Source organism: Anoplopoma fimbria, chromosome 15 (assembly GCF_027596085.1).
Source record: "Anoplopoma fimbria isolate UVic2021 breed Golden Eagle Sablefish chromosome 15, Afim_UVic_2022, whole genome shotgun sequence".
NCBI classification, from domain to species: domain Eukaryota; kingdom Metazoa; phylum Chordata; class Actinopteri; order Perciformes; family Anoplopomatidae; genus Anoplopoma; species Anoplopoma fimbria.
Window position 1 is genome coordinate 5,311,331 of NC_072463.1, and position 19,763 is coordinate 5,331,093.

The following is a 19,763-nucleotide window of genomic DNA, read 5'->3' on the forward strand; positions in this document are numbered from 1 at the left end:
GGTGATGTAACCTACCGTCCTCCTTTTCTTCCCACACTGAACTTCATCAAGAGGAAAACACCAGACCTTTCTTCATCGAAATACATCCATATCAAGAGTTTTGTTTTTTCATTTGAAACTAGTAACAGTGCTTTCCATTTTGATTCATAAATGACAAGACATGTACAAGGTTCAAACACAGCTTTATTAGAATCAAGGCATGTTGTTCAGTCCATATAAACCCTCTTTCCTTGCCCCAACATGTGGGCTTCTTTTCTGTATAATTTCAGGTGTTAAGTTATAATTTGTACAATATCCTAAAAGGCTTTCGTCAGTGAATTACTACTTGAGTTGCTTCGTCATGGACAGATTTTAATTTGTAGCAATAATGAAATGGTGAAGGTCAATTTAACAAAAATCTGTGAGTTTTCATAAAGCCTCTGTTGATGTAAAGGACACAATCTGTGCAAACAATCATTTCAGGACAATAAAAACGATTTTACAAGATGGATTTGCATTGTGTGTGCCAACTGTTGCATAGGAATAGTAACATCACAACTCATCTTATCAGGTGGAGCCTAGAGTCCCACAACTGTAGTGCAATGTTCAATAAGAGAACAGCTGTTCCTAACATTAATGTAGTTTACACTTATAATAATAACTATTCAGGTTTTTTCAGGTTCAATAGAAACAAACAGAAACGTTCAGTTCCTAAATTTAGTTATTTTGGCTCCATAGTTCCTGGAACGGTTTGATGGAAAAGGGCTGTAAGGAACCACCACAATAGATGACATTTAACAGATTTCTGTGTACATTCATCGACAGTATTGTAATAGTGGGTTTCAGATCAGGATCTCTAAATCACTCACTGTGTGGACTGTAATAAAGCTAAGGACCATTTCTCCACCTTAACATCGGCAACTCTCCTTTCAGTCCTCTGTTTTGTTCGTAGCGTCCTTACGTGTAATGATCTTGTACACGCTCTCTCTGAAGCTACTGTCAGAGGTAAGTCGTCGGGCCGTCTCCCGAAGCTCCTCCATGCTTCCGCCATCGGCACTGGATACAGCAAAAGACTTGGATTGTTTTACTGCAACAGCAATAACAGCAGAGATTATGAAAACAATCAATAAGATACTTAAGTCTCTTAATATATGGCTCATTAAATAACAATGGAAGAAGTGAAAAGTCATGAGTATAGCCTGTAATAAAAAGTTATAAAAAAGTATACCTGTCGAAAAAAAGTCATAGTATAAAAAGTCATAGTATAGCATGTCCAAAAAAATGCATAAAAAAGTCATAGTATAGCATGTCGAAAAAATGCATAAAAAAGTCATAGTATAGCCTGTCGAAAAAAGTCATAGTATAGCCTGTCGAAAAAATGCATAAAAAAGTCATAGTATAGCATGTCCAAAAAAATGCATAAAAAAGTCATAGTATAGCATGTCGAAAAAAAATAGTATAGCAAAAAAAGTATAGCCATAAAAAAGTCATAGTATAGCCTGTCGAAAAAAGTCATAGTATAGCCTGTCGAAAAAATGCATAAAAAAGTCATAGTATAGCATGTCGAAAAAATGCATAAAAAAGTCATAGTATAGCCTGTCGAAAAAAGTCATAGTATAGCATGTCGAAAAAATGCATAAAAAAGTCATAGTATAGCCTGTCGAAAAAAGTCATAGTATAGCATGTCGAAAAAAGTCATAGTATAGCCTGTCGAAAAAAGTCATAGTATAGCCTGTCGAAAAAAGTCATAGTATAGCCTGTCGAAAAAGTCATAGTATAGCATGTCGAAAAAAGTCATAGTATAGCATGTCAAAAAAAAATGAATAAAAAAGTCATAGTATAGCATGTCGAAAAAAGTCATAGTATAGCATGTCCAAAAAAAAAAAAAAATGCATAAAAAAGTCATAGTATAGCCTGTCGAAAAAAGTCATAGTATAGCCTGTCGAAAAAATGCATAAAAAAGTCATAGTATAGCCTGTCGAAAAAAGTCATAGTATAGCCTGTCGAAAAAATGCATTAAAAAGTCATAGTATAGCCTGTCGAAAAAAGTCATAGTATAGCATGTCAAAAAAATGCATAAAAAAGTCATAGTATAGTATGTTGAAAAAAGTCATAGTATAGCATGTCGAAAAAAGTCATAGTATAGCCTGTCGAAAAAAGTCATAGTATAGCATGTCAAAAAAATGCATAAAAAAGTCATAGTCTCGAAAAAAGTCATAGTATAGCCTGTCGAAAAAATGCATTAAAAAGTCATAGTATAGCATGTCGAAAAAAGTCATAGTATAGCATGTCCAAAAAAATGCATAAAAAAGTCATAGTATAGCCTGTCGAAAAAAGTCATAGTATAGCCTGTCGAAAAAAGTCATAGTATAGCCTGTCGAAAAAAGTCATAGTATAGCATGTCGAAAAAAAAAGTCATAGTATAGCATGTCGAAAAAATGCATAAAAAAGTCATAGTACAGCATGTCGAAAAAATGCAAAAAAAAGTCATAGTATAGCATGTCCAAAAAAATGCATAAAAAAGTCATAGTATAGCCTGTCGAAAAAAGTCATAGTATAGCCTGTCGAAAAAAGTCATAGTATAGCCTGTCGAAAAAAGTCATAGTATAGCATGTCGAAAAAATGCATTAAAAAGTCATAGTATAGCATGTCGAAAAAAGTCATAGTATAGCATGTCGAAAAAAGTCATAGTATAGCATGTCGTCATAGTATAGCCTGTCAAAAAAAAAAAAGTCATAGTATAGCATGTCGAAAAAAGTCATAGTATAGCCTGTCGAAAAAAGTCATAGTATAGCATGTCAAAAAAATGCATAAAAAAGTCATAGTATAGCCTGTCGAAAAAAGTCATAGTATAGCATGTCGAAAAAAGTCATAGTATAGCATGTCGAAAAAATGCATAAAAAAGTCATAGTATAGCATGTCGAAAAAAGTCATAGTATAGCATGTCGAAAAAATGCATTAAAAAGTCATAGTACAGCATGTCGAAAAAATGCAAAAAAAAGTCATAGTATAGCATGTCCAAAAAAATGCATAAAAAAGTCATAGTATAGCCTGTCGAAAAAAGTCATAGTATAGCATGTCGAAAAAAGTCATAAAAAGCATGTCCAAAAAAATGCATAAAAAAGTCATAGTATAGCATGTCCAAAAAAAAAAGTCATAGTATCATGTCGAAAAAAGTCAAAATGTCGAAAAAATGCATAAAAAAGTCATAGTATAGCATGTCGAAAAAATGCATAAAAAAGTCATAGTATAGCCTGTCGAAAAAAGTCATAGTATAGCCTGTCGAAAAAAAGTCATAGTATAAAAAAGTCATAGTATAGCATGTCAAAAAAATGCATAAAAAAGTCATAGTATAGCATCGAAAAAAAAAAGTCATCAAAAAAATGCAAAAAAAGTCATAGTATCAAAAAAAGTATGTTGAAAAAAGTCATAGTATAGCATGTCGATAAAAAAAAGTCAAAGTATAGCCTTTCGAAAAAAGTCATAGTATAGCATGTCAAACAAATGTATAAAAAAGTCATAGTATAGCCTGTCGAAAAAAAAAAAGTCATAGTATAGTATGAAAAAAAAAAAGTCATAGCATAGCCTGACGAAAATAGTCATAGTATAGCATGTTGAAAAAAGACAAAATACAATGTTGTAAAAAGTGATTGTAGAGCACGTTGAAAAAACGTCAAAAAAAGTCAAAGTATTATATAAAGTCACTGCATAATAAAAGTCATCAATCTCTCATAAATAGTTAAAAAACATGTTTTTTAAAACCGAAAAAATAATCACTGATTTGGTAAACAACCTACATAAACATTTGCCTCATGCGTCATGTCTACTGGGAAAGCAGATGAAATCTGAAACTATTCATGTTGTGATGATTCCTCTGTGACGCTCAGACTTACACCAGTGGCGTCTGGAGGCTCTCCTCTGGATCCGGCAGCTCTTGATCCTGCGTGCAGCAGCTTTGTGCAGATACACGGCGTTCTTCATTATCGACGGAAGCTTCGCCTCGATCTCCGCTGCACAGATACACTCCTCAAAGAATCCTGGTCGGACACATACATCAGAAACACAGACACACACACACACACACACACACACACACAGCAACTCATTACACTTTGTCATTGAGATGCATTTATTTTGCTTATTATGAGTGGAATATTAGTGGTCAAACTTAAATGTGTAACTTTGAGATGGACAAAACTAATATAATATAAAATGTAAAAATAATTTAAAGGCAAAGTCCGCTTACTTTTGGTGTACTTCTGTGTCAGTGTGACTTAAATATGGGAAAAGATGAGTAATGTAAGTGGATCTATTAGTAAAGATATTTGTCTCAAAGATCAAGAACATATCTTCATGCTCTAAAGTTCTGCTAACTACAACATTATCTTGAAATAAATATGTTACTAAAGTACTAAAAAATAATGGGAAAACTGTTAACTTTGTGTTTATCCTATTGATTGAAATTTATTGTAGCCTTTGCTCCAATAAATTCCTAAATATTGTCTGTGGGAGATTTTTAAAAATTTGACTATTTTAACATTAGAACTATGAACCATTAGATCAATTTTAAAACTTTACCATAAGATTATATGGAGACATAAAAGTAGGGATTATTGAATTATTACTCAGCCCCTTTAATAAAATTAAACAGCAACTTTTTTGATAACCATTTGAACTTTTGTAAAAAATTAAATAACTAAAATGTCATATTTGGACATTTGTTCAAATAAAAGAAATCTATATGAATAGATCACCTCAAGAAACTATAAGTTTTTAGTGACATTTCATAGACTTAATTGAGAAAATAATTATTAGTAGCCTGGATCATTTAAGGCATGATCATTTCCAGTTAATACATTACACAAAATAAATGTTTAAACTTTCTGTGGACTTAAAAACATTAAACATTATTAAAACGTTTCATTATCCTTGACTGACAATATGATCAACATGTGATACTAACTCTCTCCAGAGGAGGGCAGTCATATCAGATTATGGACTTTAAAGAACATTTAAAGCTTAATCTTAACCTGTTACAGAGAATTATATGCGTAAATCTGATTAAATGCAAATTAATTTACCTATTTTACTGGGACATATAGATTACATTCTGCCTGTCATCCTCATGTGAGCTAAACCCCATCTTGCAGCACATATGTGACACTGGGAATGAAGGTACCAGAGAATGAACTCACTCCTCAGGTGACTCACGCCGCCCTTCATCTTCTCGTCGGTCTCTTTGGTCCGCTCCAGTGAGTCCAGGCCTTTCTCCAGGTCCTGCAGAGCCTGTTCAGCCTGCTTCAGTCTCTGCTCCAGCTCCACCCGAGACTCTATCTCCGCCTAATGCACACAGGGAGACACACGGGATGTTGATTTAACCGAGTGTGTGGGAAATTACATTTACATTACATTACAGTCATTTAGCAGACGCTTTTATCCAAAGCGACTTACAGGAAGTGTATTCAACATAGGTATTCAAGAGAACTACTAGTCACCAGAAGTCATAAGTGCATCTCCTTTCTTAAACAAGCATCTTAAAGCATAAACCAGAGCAAAAGTATAGTGCAGAGGCAAATTACTACGAAAACAATAATTGCAACAGACTAATACGAATACAATAAGTGCTACAAACTACTACGAATAGGATAAGTGCAGTAAACAAATATGAATTCAATAAGTGCAACGAACTAATACGAATGCAATAAGTGCTACGAGGAAGGCTCAGGGTAGTACTTCTTGAAGAGGTGAGTTTTCAGCCTGCGCCGAAATGTAAGGGAAATATTTTTAATGTTAAACTGAGCTGATGTGATGGAGGAAGGATTTTTCTAAACTGAAGAGCTCACAGTTTAGTAAAATTCAAGCCGTCTCATGATGTTTTAAGGAGACAGCACTGCAAAAGGAATATGATTTTTCAGGATGAACTGAAAGCAGCACTACTTGTTTGTCCACCTTTATGTAAAAGATGAAATTTCAATATAAAACTGTTGACTCTAAATACACAGAATAAATATGGACTGTTGTCTGGAAGAAAGACAGAGAAACACGAGTTGATGTAAAGAGGAAACAAAGGTAATTTCATACAGAGAAACCAGGCAAGAGGAGAGGACAATGAGCTATTTCTGTTCCAGTAAATGTAATGCGAGATGAGACTGCCAGTCAGTAGAAAATTATGACAGGATGAACCACCCTGAATATCAAACACCTTTCTGGTTTGTATAAAAAAAAACTCACCTTAATTGTTATTTGTACAAGCAGGGTGGTTGCTAAAAATACTGAGATCATCTTCTCTGTATTTATTTTATTAAAACTGACACCTTGTGTAAGAAGGTATCTTAAAGGCTGAAACTATTTTTAAAAAATTCAGACAAATTGATGGATTAAATGTTTCTTTTTGTGTTTGGAAAATTCTCCTACTTCTTAAAATAAATAATCCATTTAAAAACATATTGGATTAACTAAATTATTATCTTTAAGACAGATGTGAAAAAAGGGTTGATTTTCTTAAGCTTGCAAAAAGTGACTTGTTTTGGAGGTAACAAGGGCTTTGAAACAATATTTACACCTTAATGTTGGGAAGAACACCTTACAGATTGTATAATTGACCAGAAAACTGCATAAATTAAATAAATACATGATTAAAAACATTTCAAAACCTTGAGTGTATTGTGAGGTCAACTTTTTTCAGGGTTGTGGGAAGCTTAAATTTATCACTTCAGTATTTAAATAAATCCAGACTATAACTCTGAAGCACGAGAGCAGTTTAACACAATCCGTGTTTGCCTAACCATCGTTACTGTCATTAGTTCCACCTGTGATGTTCCTGTTGCTGAGGAAAGGCAAAATGTCTGCTGTGACAATCTTGAAACAAAAGTGTTACTGGGAAATGGAAACGGACCCTTTTTGCATTTATTGAACCACAGGTTGAACTATGTTTTATTGTATTGTTTACTAATCTTACAAAAGCTTTAAAAGGCCTGAAATACGTGTAAAAAAAATCACCCATTTTCAGCTGCCATTAAAATAAATGTTTATCCAGTTTATCAAATAATGAACTGCTCATGTTGATTCAGAGAGGACAAGAAGTCCAACCAACCACAAACAATGCTAATCATCTGTGTAGAACAATATTTGAAGAAATAAACCTGGCAGCTGACTAATAGGTCACCTTTAAACTGACTTTGAGCCGTGTTTTGTTGCTGAGTAATGCAATCTGAGAGCAGCTGAGTCATGCTCCGTTACCTTGAGCTCAACCTCGGTCTGCTGTTTGTCCACAGTGAGCTGAGAGAGCGACTGCTGCAGCGTCTGAGCCTGAGTAGAGTAGTACTCCCTCTCCTGCTGCAGGACTTGAGCCCGCTGGTCGTTCTCCCTGAGCCTGGATGATAAAAGCACACAGTCAGACAGGGAAAAGACTACACACAACAACAACATCATCATCATATACAACATAGAGAAATGTCATGGATTTATCCCAATGGGAAAATGTTCATATCTCAGATTTTGGCAATTTTTTTTTATGATTTTAGCATTATTTAAACCCTTTTTAAAGCTCAATATTAAGCTGTAAAGCTGTTAAGTTGCAGGAAAAAAAAGCTGTAAATAGCTTCTGGTGCCCTTCAGTGTCAGGACTGCATGGCTTGGTTCCATGCTGTGCTCACTGAACTCTACAGGATGAATGCACACAAGCACACACCTGACATTTGATTTCAAGGTTAAAACAGGAACCACAGAACTTAAAGGTATAGTTTTACACATAGTTGGAAAACTTATTTGCTTCCTGTGAAATCCTTTTAGACGGTGTATTTTGATCAAATTTAGCAAACAAGATATCACGTGTTAGTTAGTGAGCTTTAGATGTGCTGCTGGGCAGATTTTCTAACCTTAAAACAGCCAGGCTAGCCGTTTCCCCCTGTATCCAGTCTTTATGCTAAGCTATGCTAACAAGCTGCTTGCTGTAGCTTCATATTTAACAGACAGATATGAGAGTGGTTTTGATCTTCTCTTCAAACTGTCGAATTATTGCTTTTTTTTGGTTGAATATCTGTAGAAATTACCAGTTGAATGTCTCCGTCAGTTCCTGTCTTTATGCTTTTTTGTTATACATACAGACAAAAAAAATTTTCATTCAAATCTTTATTTTGATATACTATATTGATGATATGATTGAAAAAAACTATTAAAATATTAAAATTCATAACAAATTGAGATGTCATACAAAAAGGTAAAAAAAAGATTATGAATAAAAAGAAAATAAAGCAATAAAAAAGTCCTTTAATAAATTCTACCATTGGGTCAGAATGGTGTTGATTCAATTCTACCATCATTTTTAAGACTACAGTTTCTGGTGTTTCTGCTACTTTTGCTGCTCAATAATGGAAATAACTGGACAAAATATAAACATCCCATAGATTTGAGCCAAAATGCAAATAACTAAAGTCATAGTCTCAACACAAACTTAGATTTTAACCAGTATTTGTTGCAGGACTGTTGTTTTGCAAAGCAAATGAGCATCCATTTGATTTTGCATTTGGTATGTAAACTATCCTGTACGAATATGGTTTTATTTAGTTCATTGTTCCTGCAGCTGCAGCCGTATGTGTCGGTCAGAGGACGACCGAGAAGAGGAGGAGAGTGAAGGCCGAGCTCATGGAAACAACGTTATGCCTCGTATACTTCAGTGTTCCTAACACAACATTAGTGCTTCACAGTCAATAGCAGCTGCCTGTAATTTCCCCACTTACTGGTGCTGATCAATGGGGCTGGTTGTTTAGGGATCAATACACATTTCCACGAGAAGTTACATCCTCAGAGCCATTAGCATAGAGGTTTTCTGGAAAGGCCGAGTGTTTGACCAGTTGGATGCCAAAACGTAATCGCAGTCCTATGGTCAGCTTTTATTACGTTGAATTGTTTTCAGTATTGACGTAGTAATCAGTGTTTCTAATGTGACCCTGATGGTTAAATAATATTGTCATTTTTGTGAGAGAAACACTTCTTTGGAGGCTGAAAAACGGAACGACTCAGAGAGTTTTAAGCCTTTAACTGAAGTTAAAACCACCACAAAAGACTTCTGAAGATTTTAAGAAAATAGTAAATATAAAAGTATGATGGAAATAACTGGTGTGGGTCTGCATTTGCTGCACCAAAACCAGTAACCCCAGTCTGGTGCTGGATCCTGTCTCTAAATCGTCACTCACTTGTCGTCAGCCTGCTCCTTCTCCCTCAGCAGGATCTTCATCTGCTCCTCGATGTGTTTCAGGTCCTGCAGCAGGTCCAGGTCTGCGGGTTCCTCGTCGTCCTTAGACTCCCTGCAGGCGGAGCTCTCCTCCGCCGTCTCCGTCTCCTTCTGCTCCTTCACCCCCAGCAGCTCCAGAGTTCTCTGTTTTTCCTGAGAGAGCTCCTGAAGGACAAAACAACAGATTCAGATCCCAACAAATCTACTCAGTCTAAGGAAAAGAAAAATTGTACAGGAAGTTGAGCATTCATTCCTTACAATGGCAAAATGTCCAATAATAATAATAATAATAATAATAATCATAATATTTAATAACCTTCCTGCCTATTTACAAAAACAATCTTGAGTCTCATTCATGAAGTGCTCTGGAAAAGCTTTTATTTTTTGTCAAATGAACAGGAAGGTTTGAGTTGTTTACGCTGATCATGAATTATTTCTTCAAATACTTTTTCCATGCAGTCACTCAGCCTAAATATCTGAACGAGTGGCATAGTTACACTGTACTATATATTATAGTTATACTTTATATGCACACAGATTTAAAGATCAGTTATCACATTCATGAAAGCCTAAGATTTCTCGAAAGAAAGACAAAGTTTCTAGGTTACAGTGAGAGTTATAATAATAAAATAATAAAAATAACTCATCCATCCATCCATCCATCAAGAATTATCCAGTTAACAAAGCTTTCTAGGGCTGTAGACAGACAACCATTCACAGTAGAGAGTTTCAATTAACCTAAACGGGAGGAAGCGAGAAAAGCCACTGACACGGGGAGAACAGTTATAAAGGTTGTCTGGCCTTGAAAAGCCACTCTAAAAATAATTACCACTACAATGCAATTCATTTTGAATATTCTGACTTCATTATGTTAAGGGAATAGTTTGACATTTTGGTAAACATGCGTCTTTGCTTTCTTGCCAAGAGTGAGATGATCCAACTCTCATATCCGTCTGTTAAATATGAAGCTACAACCAGCGGCAGCTTAGCTGAGCACAAAACAGTTGGACTGACTCTGTCCAGACATAACGAAAACTGCCAATAAACCTCGCTATTTAACATCGTGTTTTGATTAATCTGTAAAAAAATAACTATAGTATAAAAATAACATTTTTGTTTTTTTATGTGCAATTTTTTTAAGAAAGCCCTTTACACCTGTTTCCAGTTTTTGTGCTAAGCTAAAATAAACCAGCTGCTGGCGGCTGGTTTATTTTAGCTGCTTCATATTTAACAGTTGGACATGAGAGTGGTAATAAACTTTACATATCACTCCCAAGAAGAAAGTGAATATGCCTATTTTCTACCCCTTTAATTCTTGGCTGTTGTTGCTATCATAAACTCATTCCCACATGGCTCTTATCCTCCTCCACAGAAAGTTACTCCAATGTAAAATGTATAACGTTAGTAAGATAAATGGACAAGCTGAAATGTTTGTTAAACAACTTATTACATCATCAGCAGTTGTAACGTCACATGATCAGAATGGAGCGCCGGAGTACTCTTCACTTCATTAATAAGTTATTCTTATTACACTGACCTTGCACACACACACACTTTTTTTTCATACCTCGATGGATTTCTGCAGCAGGACGGTTAAATTGCTCAGCTCTTCATTTTCAGTCTCAACACCTTTCAGGGACTGAGCCGTGCCGTCCAGGTCTCTGCAATCAGATACACGGCAGAAAATAAATCACAGACATGAGCAGTATATGATCAGTATCAGTTAACATTAACTGGAATATATTTACAATTTGATATGCTCCTGCTCCGCCTTCAGCTCCACCACCACCTCCTCAAACTTCATCTTCTCCTCCTCCAGGACCTGGTTCAGACGCTCCAGCTCCTGCAAACAGCGTGTGGAGGTTACAGCTTCAGCAATTGAGTTTAATTATGAACTAAATGAAAAGAGCAGTGTGTCATGGAAAATGATATTAGTGTATGTTGGAAGTATACAGTGTAAAGGTTTTGAATGAAATGTACTATGAAGTGAAGATTTTTCTCTAAAGGTGGAGAACCTTGTCTCTCTGTATGATAGTATTACACTGTGGGAAGGTGTTATCCCCCCCTCCCTGCTCCTCATGCCCCTTCACCTCTTTGTCATTCATACCCCCACCCCTTGGCCTTCTCCCACCTCTGTCCTTCCTCCTCACCTGATCTTCATACCCACCTTTTGGTCTTCTTCCTCTCCTTTGTCTTTCTTCCTTCTCCTAGACATTCATGCACCCCTTTTGGTCTTCATACCCCCCCCTCCAATACACATTCATTGTCAGGAGATGCAAACTCAGAACCGAGCCGGCAGACACTGAATTGTAAACCTGGTCACCCCTTCTCTGTGATTTTCCCATATATACCAGAGGTGAGCAGCCTTGCTCTTGAGTTCAGTACTTTGCAGGCTCCCGGTGACTCTGTAAACTTCTGGCTCTTTCATGCAAAGAAATAAAATACCGCAAGGACATTTCATTTGTTATTTGATCATTATTTCAACGCTCATTGAGACTCATCTCGGGACATAGATAGTACTAGTACAAATTGTGTATTAGTATAGTAAATTGTATTGGAAATTTCCACCACAAGTGTTACAAATCTTTAAAAACTAAAAGATTCAGCAACAACGTACATGTAGAACTGAACCAAATAATCGATTCATATTAAGTAGTTGTTGACAGAAAAGGATTCTGTCAACAACATAAACATCTTTGGATTTTGGTGGGTTGCTTGATGGACAAAACAAGACTTTTGAAAAAGTAATCTTGGAAATCTGGGGAACAATGACTGGCATTTTTTTCACTAACGAATAATTGATTAATCTTAATATTCAGGGGTGTTAATACTCAGAGAAACTCAAATTTCTGAGTATAAAGTTATACATTTTTGAGGAAAAAAAAAACTCTGATCAGTATGTTGTTTTCTTATAAATAGGCAAACTTCATGGCAAATTCTCTTCAAAGTCTGAATGCTTATGATAATTTGATGATTCTTGGTTTAACGTATGAGCATTTCCTTATTGCTTAATCGGATTGCAAAGTGTAATTTTATTATGTAATTTAACATAGTTTTTCTCATAAATTTGACTTTAATTTCAGAGAATATTCAAGTTATTTCCTCATAATCTTCTAAATTTGTAAATCTCTAAAAAACAAACACTTAAAATACTGTTGCCATTATGAGATGACATCTGTTTAGCAAATTAATCAAGGTCTCACCTCTCTTTCAGCCCTCTGATGACTGAGCTCCTCAGTCTCTTCCATCAGTTTATCTGGAGAAAGAAAACAACTTCATGTAAACGTTCTCAGCTTGTTAAACCTTTTAAACATCTCAGGTGACTTTCCCCTCATCTTTACCCAGGTACTCCTGCTTCTCCTTGGCCAGCTGCAGCCCCTGAGCCTCCAGACTCTCGATCATGGCTTCACCCAGCTGAGCGTTCCTCCACGTCCTGTTGGATGAACGCAGAGATTTAAACCAAACTAAGAGATTTATAAATTTAAACACAGTGAGCACGTATATAGATGCTTTCCATCATTTTTAATCATGCTAGCAGTGAAACTCTGGGGATGACAGTCGACTACTCTCCTCCAGACTTAAATATCTCGACAATTACTGGATGGATTGCTGAGAAACTTTCATGTTCCCAAGAAGATCAATCCCACTGATGTTAGTGATCCTCAGACTTTTCCTGTGAGGTTGACATTTGTGGTTCAGAGAGAAATATCATCCAACATTCATGTTCCCAACAGGATACATTTTAATGACTTTAGCAATCCTCTGACTTTTTCTTTCGCTCCACCAGTATCAAGAATTACCGGATGTATTGCCATGAACATTTTTACAGCTATTCATGGTTCATGGAGGATGAATCCTAAAGATTTTGTTGGTCATCTGACGTTTTTGGTTTTCATTCAATAACATCTTTAATATCGGTCGGATTCTCGTGAATTCCGATACACATTATGTTCCCCAGAGAGTGAATTATAATTTTGAATGTTATCGATCTTAAACACTTTGATCCTCAGGCTTTTCTTCAAGTCCCATCATCAAGTTTCAATCTGTCCAATAATTTGATTTATGACCAATTACCTGCAAAACTACTATGACTATGTACTTTGTGTTTAGTGCTAATTAGCAAATGTTAGCATGCTAACACGCAAAACTAAGAGAGTTAACTGTTTAGTTCATATAATGCTGTTAGCTTTCAGTTCACATCCTTAACTCTTAGTAGTGTTAAAAGCTACAGCAGACAAAGTGAAACGTAAATTCATAAGACATTTTTGAACATTGTTTTGTTGTTACGGATCAGATCCTGTTACACATTATAGTGACGTGGTTGAATCAGTCTTTTATCTCCAACATTTACAGCTTAAAGTCTCGAGTGCGAGCTAAAAAAATTCTGGCATCTTTTGGATCGTCTGGTTTTTCTACAAACAAAAGCTTCTGCCATGAAAATAATTCTATAATCCAGTGAAAATTCAAACAAAGAGGCTTTAAAGAGTCATGTCCTGTTTGTGTAATTCCTTCAGAAGGAGAAAATTTTCTTCAGTCAAATACTCACACTTTCCCTGACTCCTGCAGCATCTCCATCCACTGGACCTGCTCCTCCCCAGACTCAGCAGCCAGGACGATGGTGCCCTGGAGGACGAATACACAAATAAACACCATCATACATCAGCAGATTGTCAATAAAGGGCTTAAGCTGTAAAAAATATATTTGGGCTGCTGACTGAGTAAAAGTTTATGTAACACTGTTGTGTTCCCTCCATTATGTGTCCCATTTGTTGCAGGATTAAGCTGCTGTCTCACATCATTACAGTTCAGAAAGAGCATTTTCCTCTTGGCTCTGCACGCTGTGTGCTGCTTTGTTTGCAGAAATGTGTCATCTGTCTGCGGTGTTATGCCTTGGCCTATCTTAAAAATGATACTTTAAACTTCTGTTAGGCAGATAAATGAATGGAATAATAAATGTGTGACAGGATGATCAGGATCTCACAGTGAAGTCCTCCAGGTTGACCACGATGGCAAAGGGCATGCCCATGTTTTCATTAGACGACACCACACATCCTCCCAAAGGAATGACTCCCTGCAACACAAATACATCACATTATTTATAATGTTTTTCTGGATAATACAGTTAAAAGCCCTCTACTTAAGTGACATAAACACTCAGTTATTAATCTAAATCCTACTCATTATTTATGTGCACGTAGCCATCCAATAAAATAACAACATTCATGGATCTTCAACCATCTCGCAGGTGTTCAGAGCGGATGCAGCGACTCACCTTGGGGTGGATGTTGAAGTACCTGTTGCTCTCAAAGCTTCTCCTCTCGCTCTCCGCATAGTAGAGCAAGAAGCTGTCTTTGATGATGAAGAATCTTTGTACCGAGGAAGACAATGAAAGCAGCAGTGAGTCAATCCCGTGGGGCTGAAAGGAACCGGGGTTCTCCACAAAAGCAGGTGACCTGTTTGGTAACATGTTCTGATGCGCTTTAGTTGATGCTTTTGGCTCTGTGTACAATGATAACATGTGACCTTTAAAGTTCTTCCTGTGAAGGAGCTGCTTTTTGCTGCTACCGTTTTATTTTATACTTTAGATCAGTGGTTCCCAGCCTTTACTTCTTGTAACTCATATAAACACAGCAGCACTTTCCACACATCATCTTTGGCTGCATATCTAGTTATGAAGAGAGACTTTTTCCATTTCGGAAATGTTTGATTTGAATTGTTTTCAGACGCATGATGAACTTCATAAGAGAAAAAAAGAGATTACCATTTTTTGGTTGCAGCATCCTGTCTGTTCTTATTTATTACCCAAATAATTGACGAGACCCACGAATAACAGATTGAGATAAAAAAAAAAAAACTATTCAATAACTATTTTCACGGGCTGAGTTTTACTTTTCACAACGAGTAAACTGACCTTAATGTGTGAAATCAGTTTAGTGGCCCTTTAACTTCCCCACAGGGAAAGCTGTTAAATATTCAACTCTTCTTTCTGAGGGTCAGTCATGCACATCTAAATGTAATCGCACTGATCGGCAGATTTGTTTCAAGCAACTTCCTTTTTTTTATTTAAAGCTGGTGACGATAAACAAATACCCTGTAATCTCTCTCGTTTGGCAGGAAACCATCAAGCATTTACCGAACAGAACCAAATTCTTTTGACCTTTATGACACAAGCCAACGGGAAAGGTTACAAAGAGTGAGCGGCAAATGGACTCTCTGGATCCACCGTGCATTGTCGTTTTAACTGTTATGTAAACTAAGAGCATTATCGTGACACAAGGTACCAATCCAGGCATTTTAACATCCAAAGATACTCTCATATCAGGATACACTGACACTGGGATGTTTATAGGACTGTGGATGAGTATATCCTGTTGTTATATAAAGCAATCCTCTATCACACAACACAAAATCCTAAATGTTCATTAAGGATGAAAATAAGTTCATCAGTCAACATCAGAAATAAGTCAATCAAGTTTGCAAGTTTTATCAATTAAATCAGGAAATTAAACTTCTGTCAGAAAAAATCTATAATTTGTGATATTTTACAAAAAGGAAAAGTCACTACAGATGTTTTTAACTGCAGCTGTAAAGCAAATAAATTAGTGTTTGCTCTCAGAAAAGTATAAAAAATATATGTGGTGTCAAGAAATAGTCAATTTAAGTATTATTTTCCAAATATATCACAGAAAAGATAAACTTCTTAGTAACGTCTGACACTCCTTGGAAGGAAAATATGACCTTTGTCTGGAAAGGAAGAATACTTTCTCCACCATAAATGTCAACATTTTCAAAACTCAAGAAAAAACACATTTCCTTTAAGCTTAACCTCTAGTTTTTAAAGTTCATACGGGTTTTGAAGAGGTTTAACAAGCAGCAGAGACGCAAATTTTCTCCCTAAAGTGCTCTGTCGGAGGCACAAAAGGTAAAGACCACCAGGTGACTCACACCTCTCCCTCACCTGCGGGACCACTTGGCCGACGGCCGTCCGAAGGGCCTCTTCCACAGAACCCCGTGCAGCTGCACCTTAGTGCTGATGTCCAACGCTTCAGAGTCCGACTGCTCCATGGACAACCTGGGCGATAGCAGAGAGTTTCTGGACGAGGACGAGAACATCCTCTCTGGCTATCCAAACCCCTGGGAGGTGGGGCGAAAAAAAATCAAATCAAATCAAATCAAATCAATAGGATAAAAAAATAAAAATAAAAGAGTCAATCAATGCATGGACCGCTGCAGGGACTGCTTCAATACAAAGCCGGAAAAGTGGCAAACAAATCCCAATAACTCAGCCGGGTGGAATGATGCGGCTGCCGATACGCTCATCACACTGGAAGCAGACTGACTGCAAAGCGATGCAGAGATGAAAACAGGGATGACAGGGAGGGAGAGAGAGAGGAGGAGAGGGAGGGAGGGATACTGGGAGGTGATGGGGGGAGCTTTAGGAATGAGTTGCTAAATCTGAAGCCGGTCGATACATCCCAGCCAGTAAAAGCTGTTATTCAGATTACTGTCGTCGTCGCCGCGGTCTCCAGTTCTTTGGCAGGTATGAACTCATCTTCTATTTATCCATCACTCCATCACTCCATCACCCACTCCATCCGTCGCTCCAGTGGTGAATTAGTAGAACATCTGGGGCAGAGGCGTGGCAGCGCGACTTCCTGGTTAAGAGGATGGAGAGTTAGAGCGGTTACCGTGCAGCTCAGCGTCACTGAGTATCAGATTAATTTACACAACATGTGTCAGAGTGGATGGACAGCAGATTATAAAGATATCGACAGCTCAGCCTCAACAGAGACGTGCATGAGCCTGCATGAACAAAATCCCATCAGGGTAGAAAGGCCTCTGACACAACAGGGTTGTTTTTTTAACACTTAATTTGAGGAAAATCTTACAATTTGTGAAAAATATGACCAAACGGAGCCGTAGAAATCCATAAATTCTTACCTTGATGTCAACTTCACACATGGGAAACTGCTTTCTATAAACAGGCATCAAATGCATTAAAAAAAAAGCAGCTTAAGTGATGAATTCCACCAAACAACAGAGAAGCTAACATGTTACTCACCTGCAACATTTTTTTAACAACTTGCTCAAGTGATCAAAATATAAGACAGAATATTCACCAGTTAAAAAACTTTAATTTAGTCGTCATAAAACACATTGCTTTACAACAGATTTTCACAATCAAAAGTATGGAAATAAGGCAGACTCATTCTGGAATGACTGAAAAAAATGAAAAGGAATAAAGCTACTCCTACCCCCGACTGAGACTATTACACATATTGACTTGATCCTGAAATTCTATTCATCCAAAACCTCCACTCAGCCCCAGAATGTACCTTCATCTCTTCCTGTGTGCGTGGGAGAGGATGCATCAAACTCCACCTGCAGATATCTGGCAGTTTTACAAGTTTCTACAGTTTGATTTTCTCCATTTATTTGCATGTTTTATCAAAGATTTTAAGTAACGGCACTATCAAAATGTGTTGGTCCAGTATTTTCCATTGGTAAGCTTACTATATTATTCAAAGGATCTTTTATAACAAGCAAATATCAAAGGGTTTCAGCTTCTGGATTTCTTCATCCTCCACGATAGTAAACTGGATATATTTGGAGTTTTAACAAAGCAAGACATTAAGAGACTCTTAGAACTTGTTACGGGCGTTCTTTCCACAATTTACTTATATATTTTTAAACGTGAAAATAGTCAGCCAATTGATAGATAATTTAAAAAAAAACATTAGTTGCTTAACACACATACTCGTGGACTAAGGGTGGGAAAGATGTAAATGACAAATCTCAGCAGGGATCCTGATGCAACATTGTTTAGCCAGATGAAATTGCACATAATGGGGCTCCGTGTGTGTAAAGCAGCACAGTGGAGCGTTTTCCCTTTTCTACCCACATACAGCGTCCCACAAAAACAAATAAAACAGTCATGCAGCTGCAGGTCTGCATGCGACCCATCCCGTCCTCTCTAAAAACATCACGGCAGTTTTCTTCTTCTCCTCTTCTATCTTGGAAATAATTGACGAGTTGCGTTTGTAAATCCGTTAAATTTATACAGAAAACAGAGACTCCTCTGACAGTTTGAAGCCTCGTGTCAGAGCAGTTCATCAATGTCCAAAAAAAAAAAAATAAAAAAAAAAGATGTATTTGTAAATAAGCAGTTCCATCTCATACAAGAGATCATGATGATTGTAGAAGGAAACCATTTCTCTGTACAGCGCACACACACACACACACACATATATACATACATACTTACATACATACATATACATGAGCTGGCACAGTGATACAGTAACACTCACAACATCCACCTGAACTGTCCCTACTTACGTTTTAATGCATCAACCATTACTGTTCTAGTTGTTCTGAGGCAGAGATGGGGGGGGGTCAGGACCGGGCTGCGTTTGAGAGTCTCTATCAGAATCACAACACCAGAGCTTTGAAGATGAAGGCTAAACCATATGAAGCCACTTCGGACTCTGCTGCACTCCTGAAAAAGAAGCGACACTGCCTGGATTTCTTGCGTATGATTATTGCTCAGGTATGATTAACTAACGAGGAGTAAACCAACCAAAAAAAAAAAAAATGAGTCTAAGCCAATGGTCCCTAAACGGTTTCATCCAGTTAATGCCTCTGTTAGGGCGAATCATTCATTCAGAGCTGCTGAAATATCCCTCCACCTCTAAATAATCTTAATAACAATCTATACAATCACTTAAGACAATTCTTTACAGATTTCTTTTTTTCCGTTCCTCCAACTTCTATTTATAATTACTCTCAAAAGTAAACCGAACAAAAATAAGCCAACCAGAAGCTAAAACAGAAAAAGTAAAAGTGACAGTTTGTTTCCCGATACATCAACGCTGGTTGTGCGTTCTCCTCACGCAGGACTCGGGTTTGAACAGACTTGTCCGCGGGAGAAACAAAAGCATCAGTATCCGTTATTAGATAAGCTTCCCGTCAGGCCAAGAAACAAAAGGCAAACGCACGATCCAAAGAAACGTTCGTTACGAGCATCTGGGTGGTTTTTCAAGCTGATCTCTCATCCTTCTTCATAGCTAGCTGCGAGAAAAAGGTCTCCGTTAAAATAAGACAGGAACATTGACGACTAACAGTAAAGTTGATAGAAATAGAAGGAGCAGAAGGGACATTCCCAATCGAATCAACGTAGTAGGAAGTTCCGGGGGGGGATTTTATGTGTATCGTTCCTATTCTATTTCTATGATATCAGGTATCACTTTCATCTTGCTAATATGGCACTTGAAAATCAGCTCACGTCTATCTGGATTGATGCAAAGAGATTTCCACTCTGTACAAATTTTTTAAAAAAAAGAAAAGAGTTTTCTTTCTTGATATAACCGGCTTATTCGAAATCTAAATCTCACTGTGCAACTGCTAGCCAAACGTCACTGTGGAGAATCAGGGTTGGTTCTTTGACTTTGAACAAGCGCGATAATGCAACACTGGAAACTCCACGATGATCAAAATAAACAGAGCTGAAGGGTCCACTAATGGTGCCGCTTAAAAAAAAAAAAAAAAAAAA

At 37.0% G+C, this 19,763-nt stretch overlaps 1 protein-coding gene across 1 annotated transcript; it reads right to left on the minus strand.

The window, feature by feature from the left end:
• Window positions 1–203: 203 nt before the first annotated feature.
• plekhd1 (pleckstrin homology domain containing, family D (with coiled-coil domains) member 1) lies at window positions 204–16,324 on the minus strand. The gene is made up of 13 exons (XM_054614450.1): window positions 16,170–16,324; window positions 14,484–14,577; window positions 14,193–14,282; window positions 13,758–13,834; window positions 12,553–12,644; window positions 12,415–12,467; window positions 10,960–11,054; window positions 10,779–10,872; window positions 9,174–9,376; window positions 7,219–7,351; window positions 5,175–5,319; window positions 3,861–4,016; window positions 204–1,066 (listed from the first exon to the last, which is right to left on the minus strand). The coding sequence occupies exons 1-13, from the start codon at window positions 16,322–16,324 to the stop codon at window positions 909–911; spliced, it is 1,545 nt and encodes a 514-aa protein (XP_054470425.1). The 3' UTR covers window positions 204–908.
• Between the last annotated feature and the right edge of the window lie 3,439 nt (window positions 16,325–19,763).

Coding starts and splice junctions, on each gene's coding strand:
- plekhd1 (XM_054614450.1), bottom strand. CDS start 16,324: ATGTTCTCGTCCTCGTCCAGAAACTCTCTGCTATCGCCCAGGTTGTCC. Junction 14,283..14,483: donor ACTTCAACATCCACCCCAAG/GTGAGTCGCTGC, acceptor TTTGTGTTGCAG/GGAGTCATTCCTTTGGGAGG. Junction 9,377..10,778: donor TGCTGCAGAAATCCATCGAG/GTATGAAAAAAA, acceptor TTTGTCCTTCAG/GAGCTCTCTCAGGAAAAACA.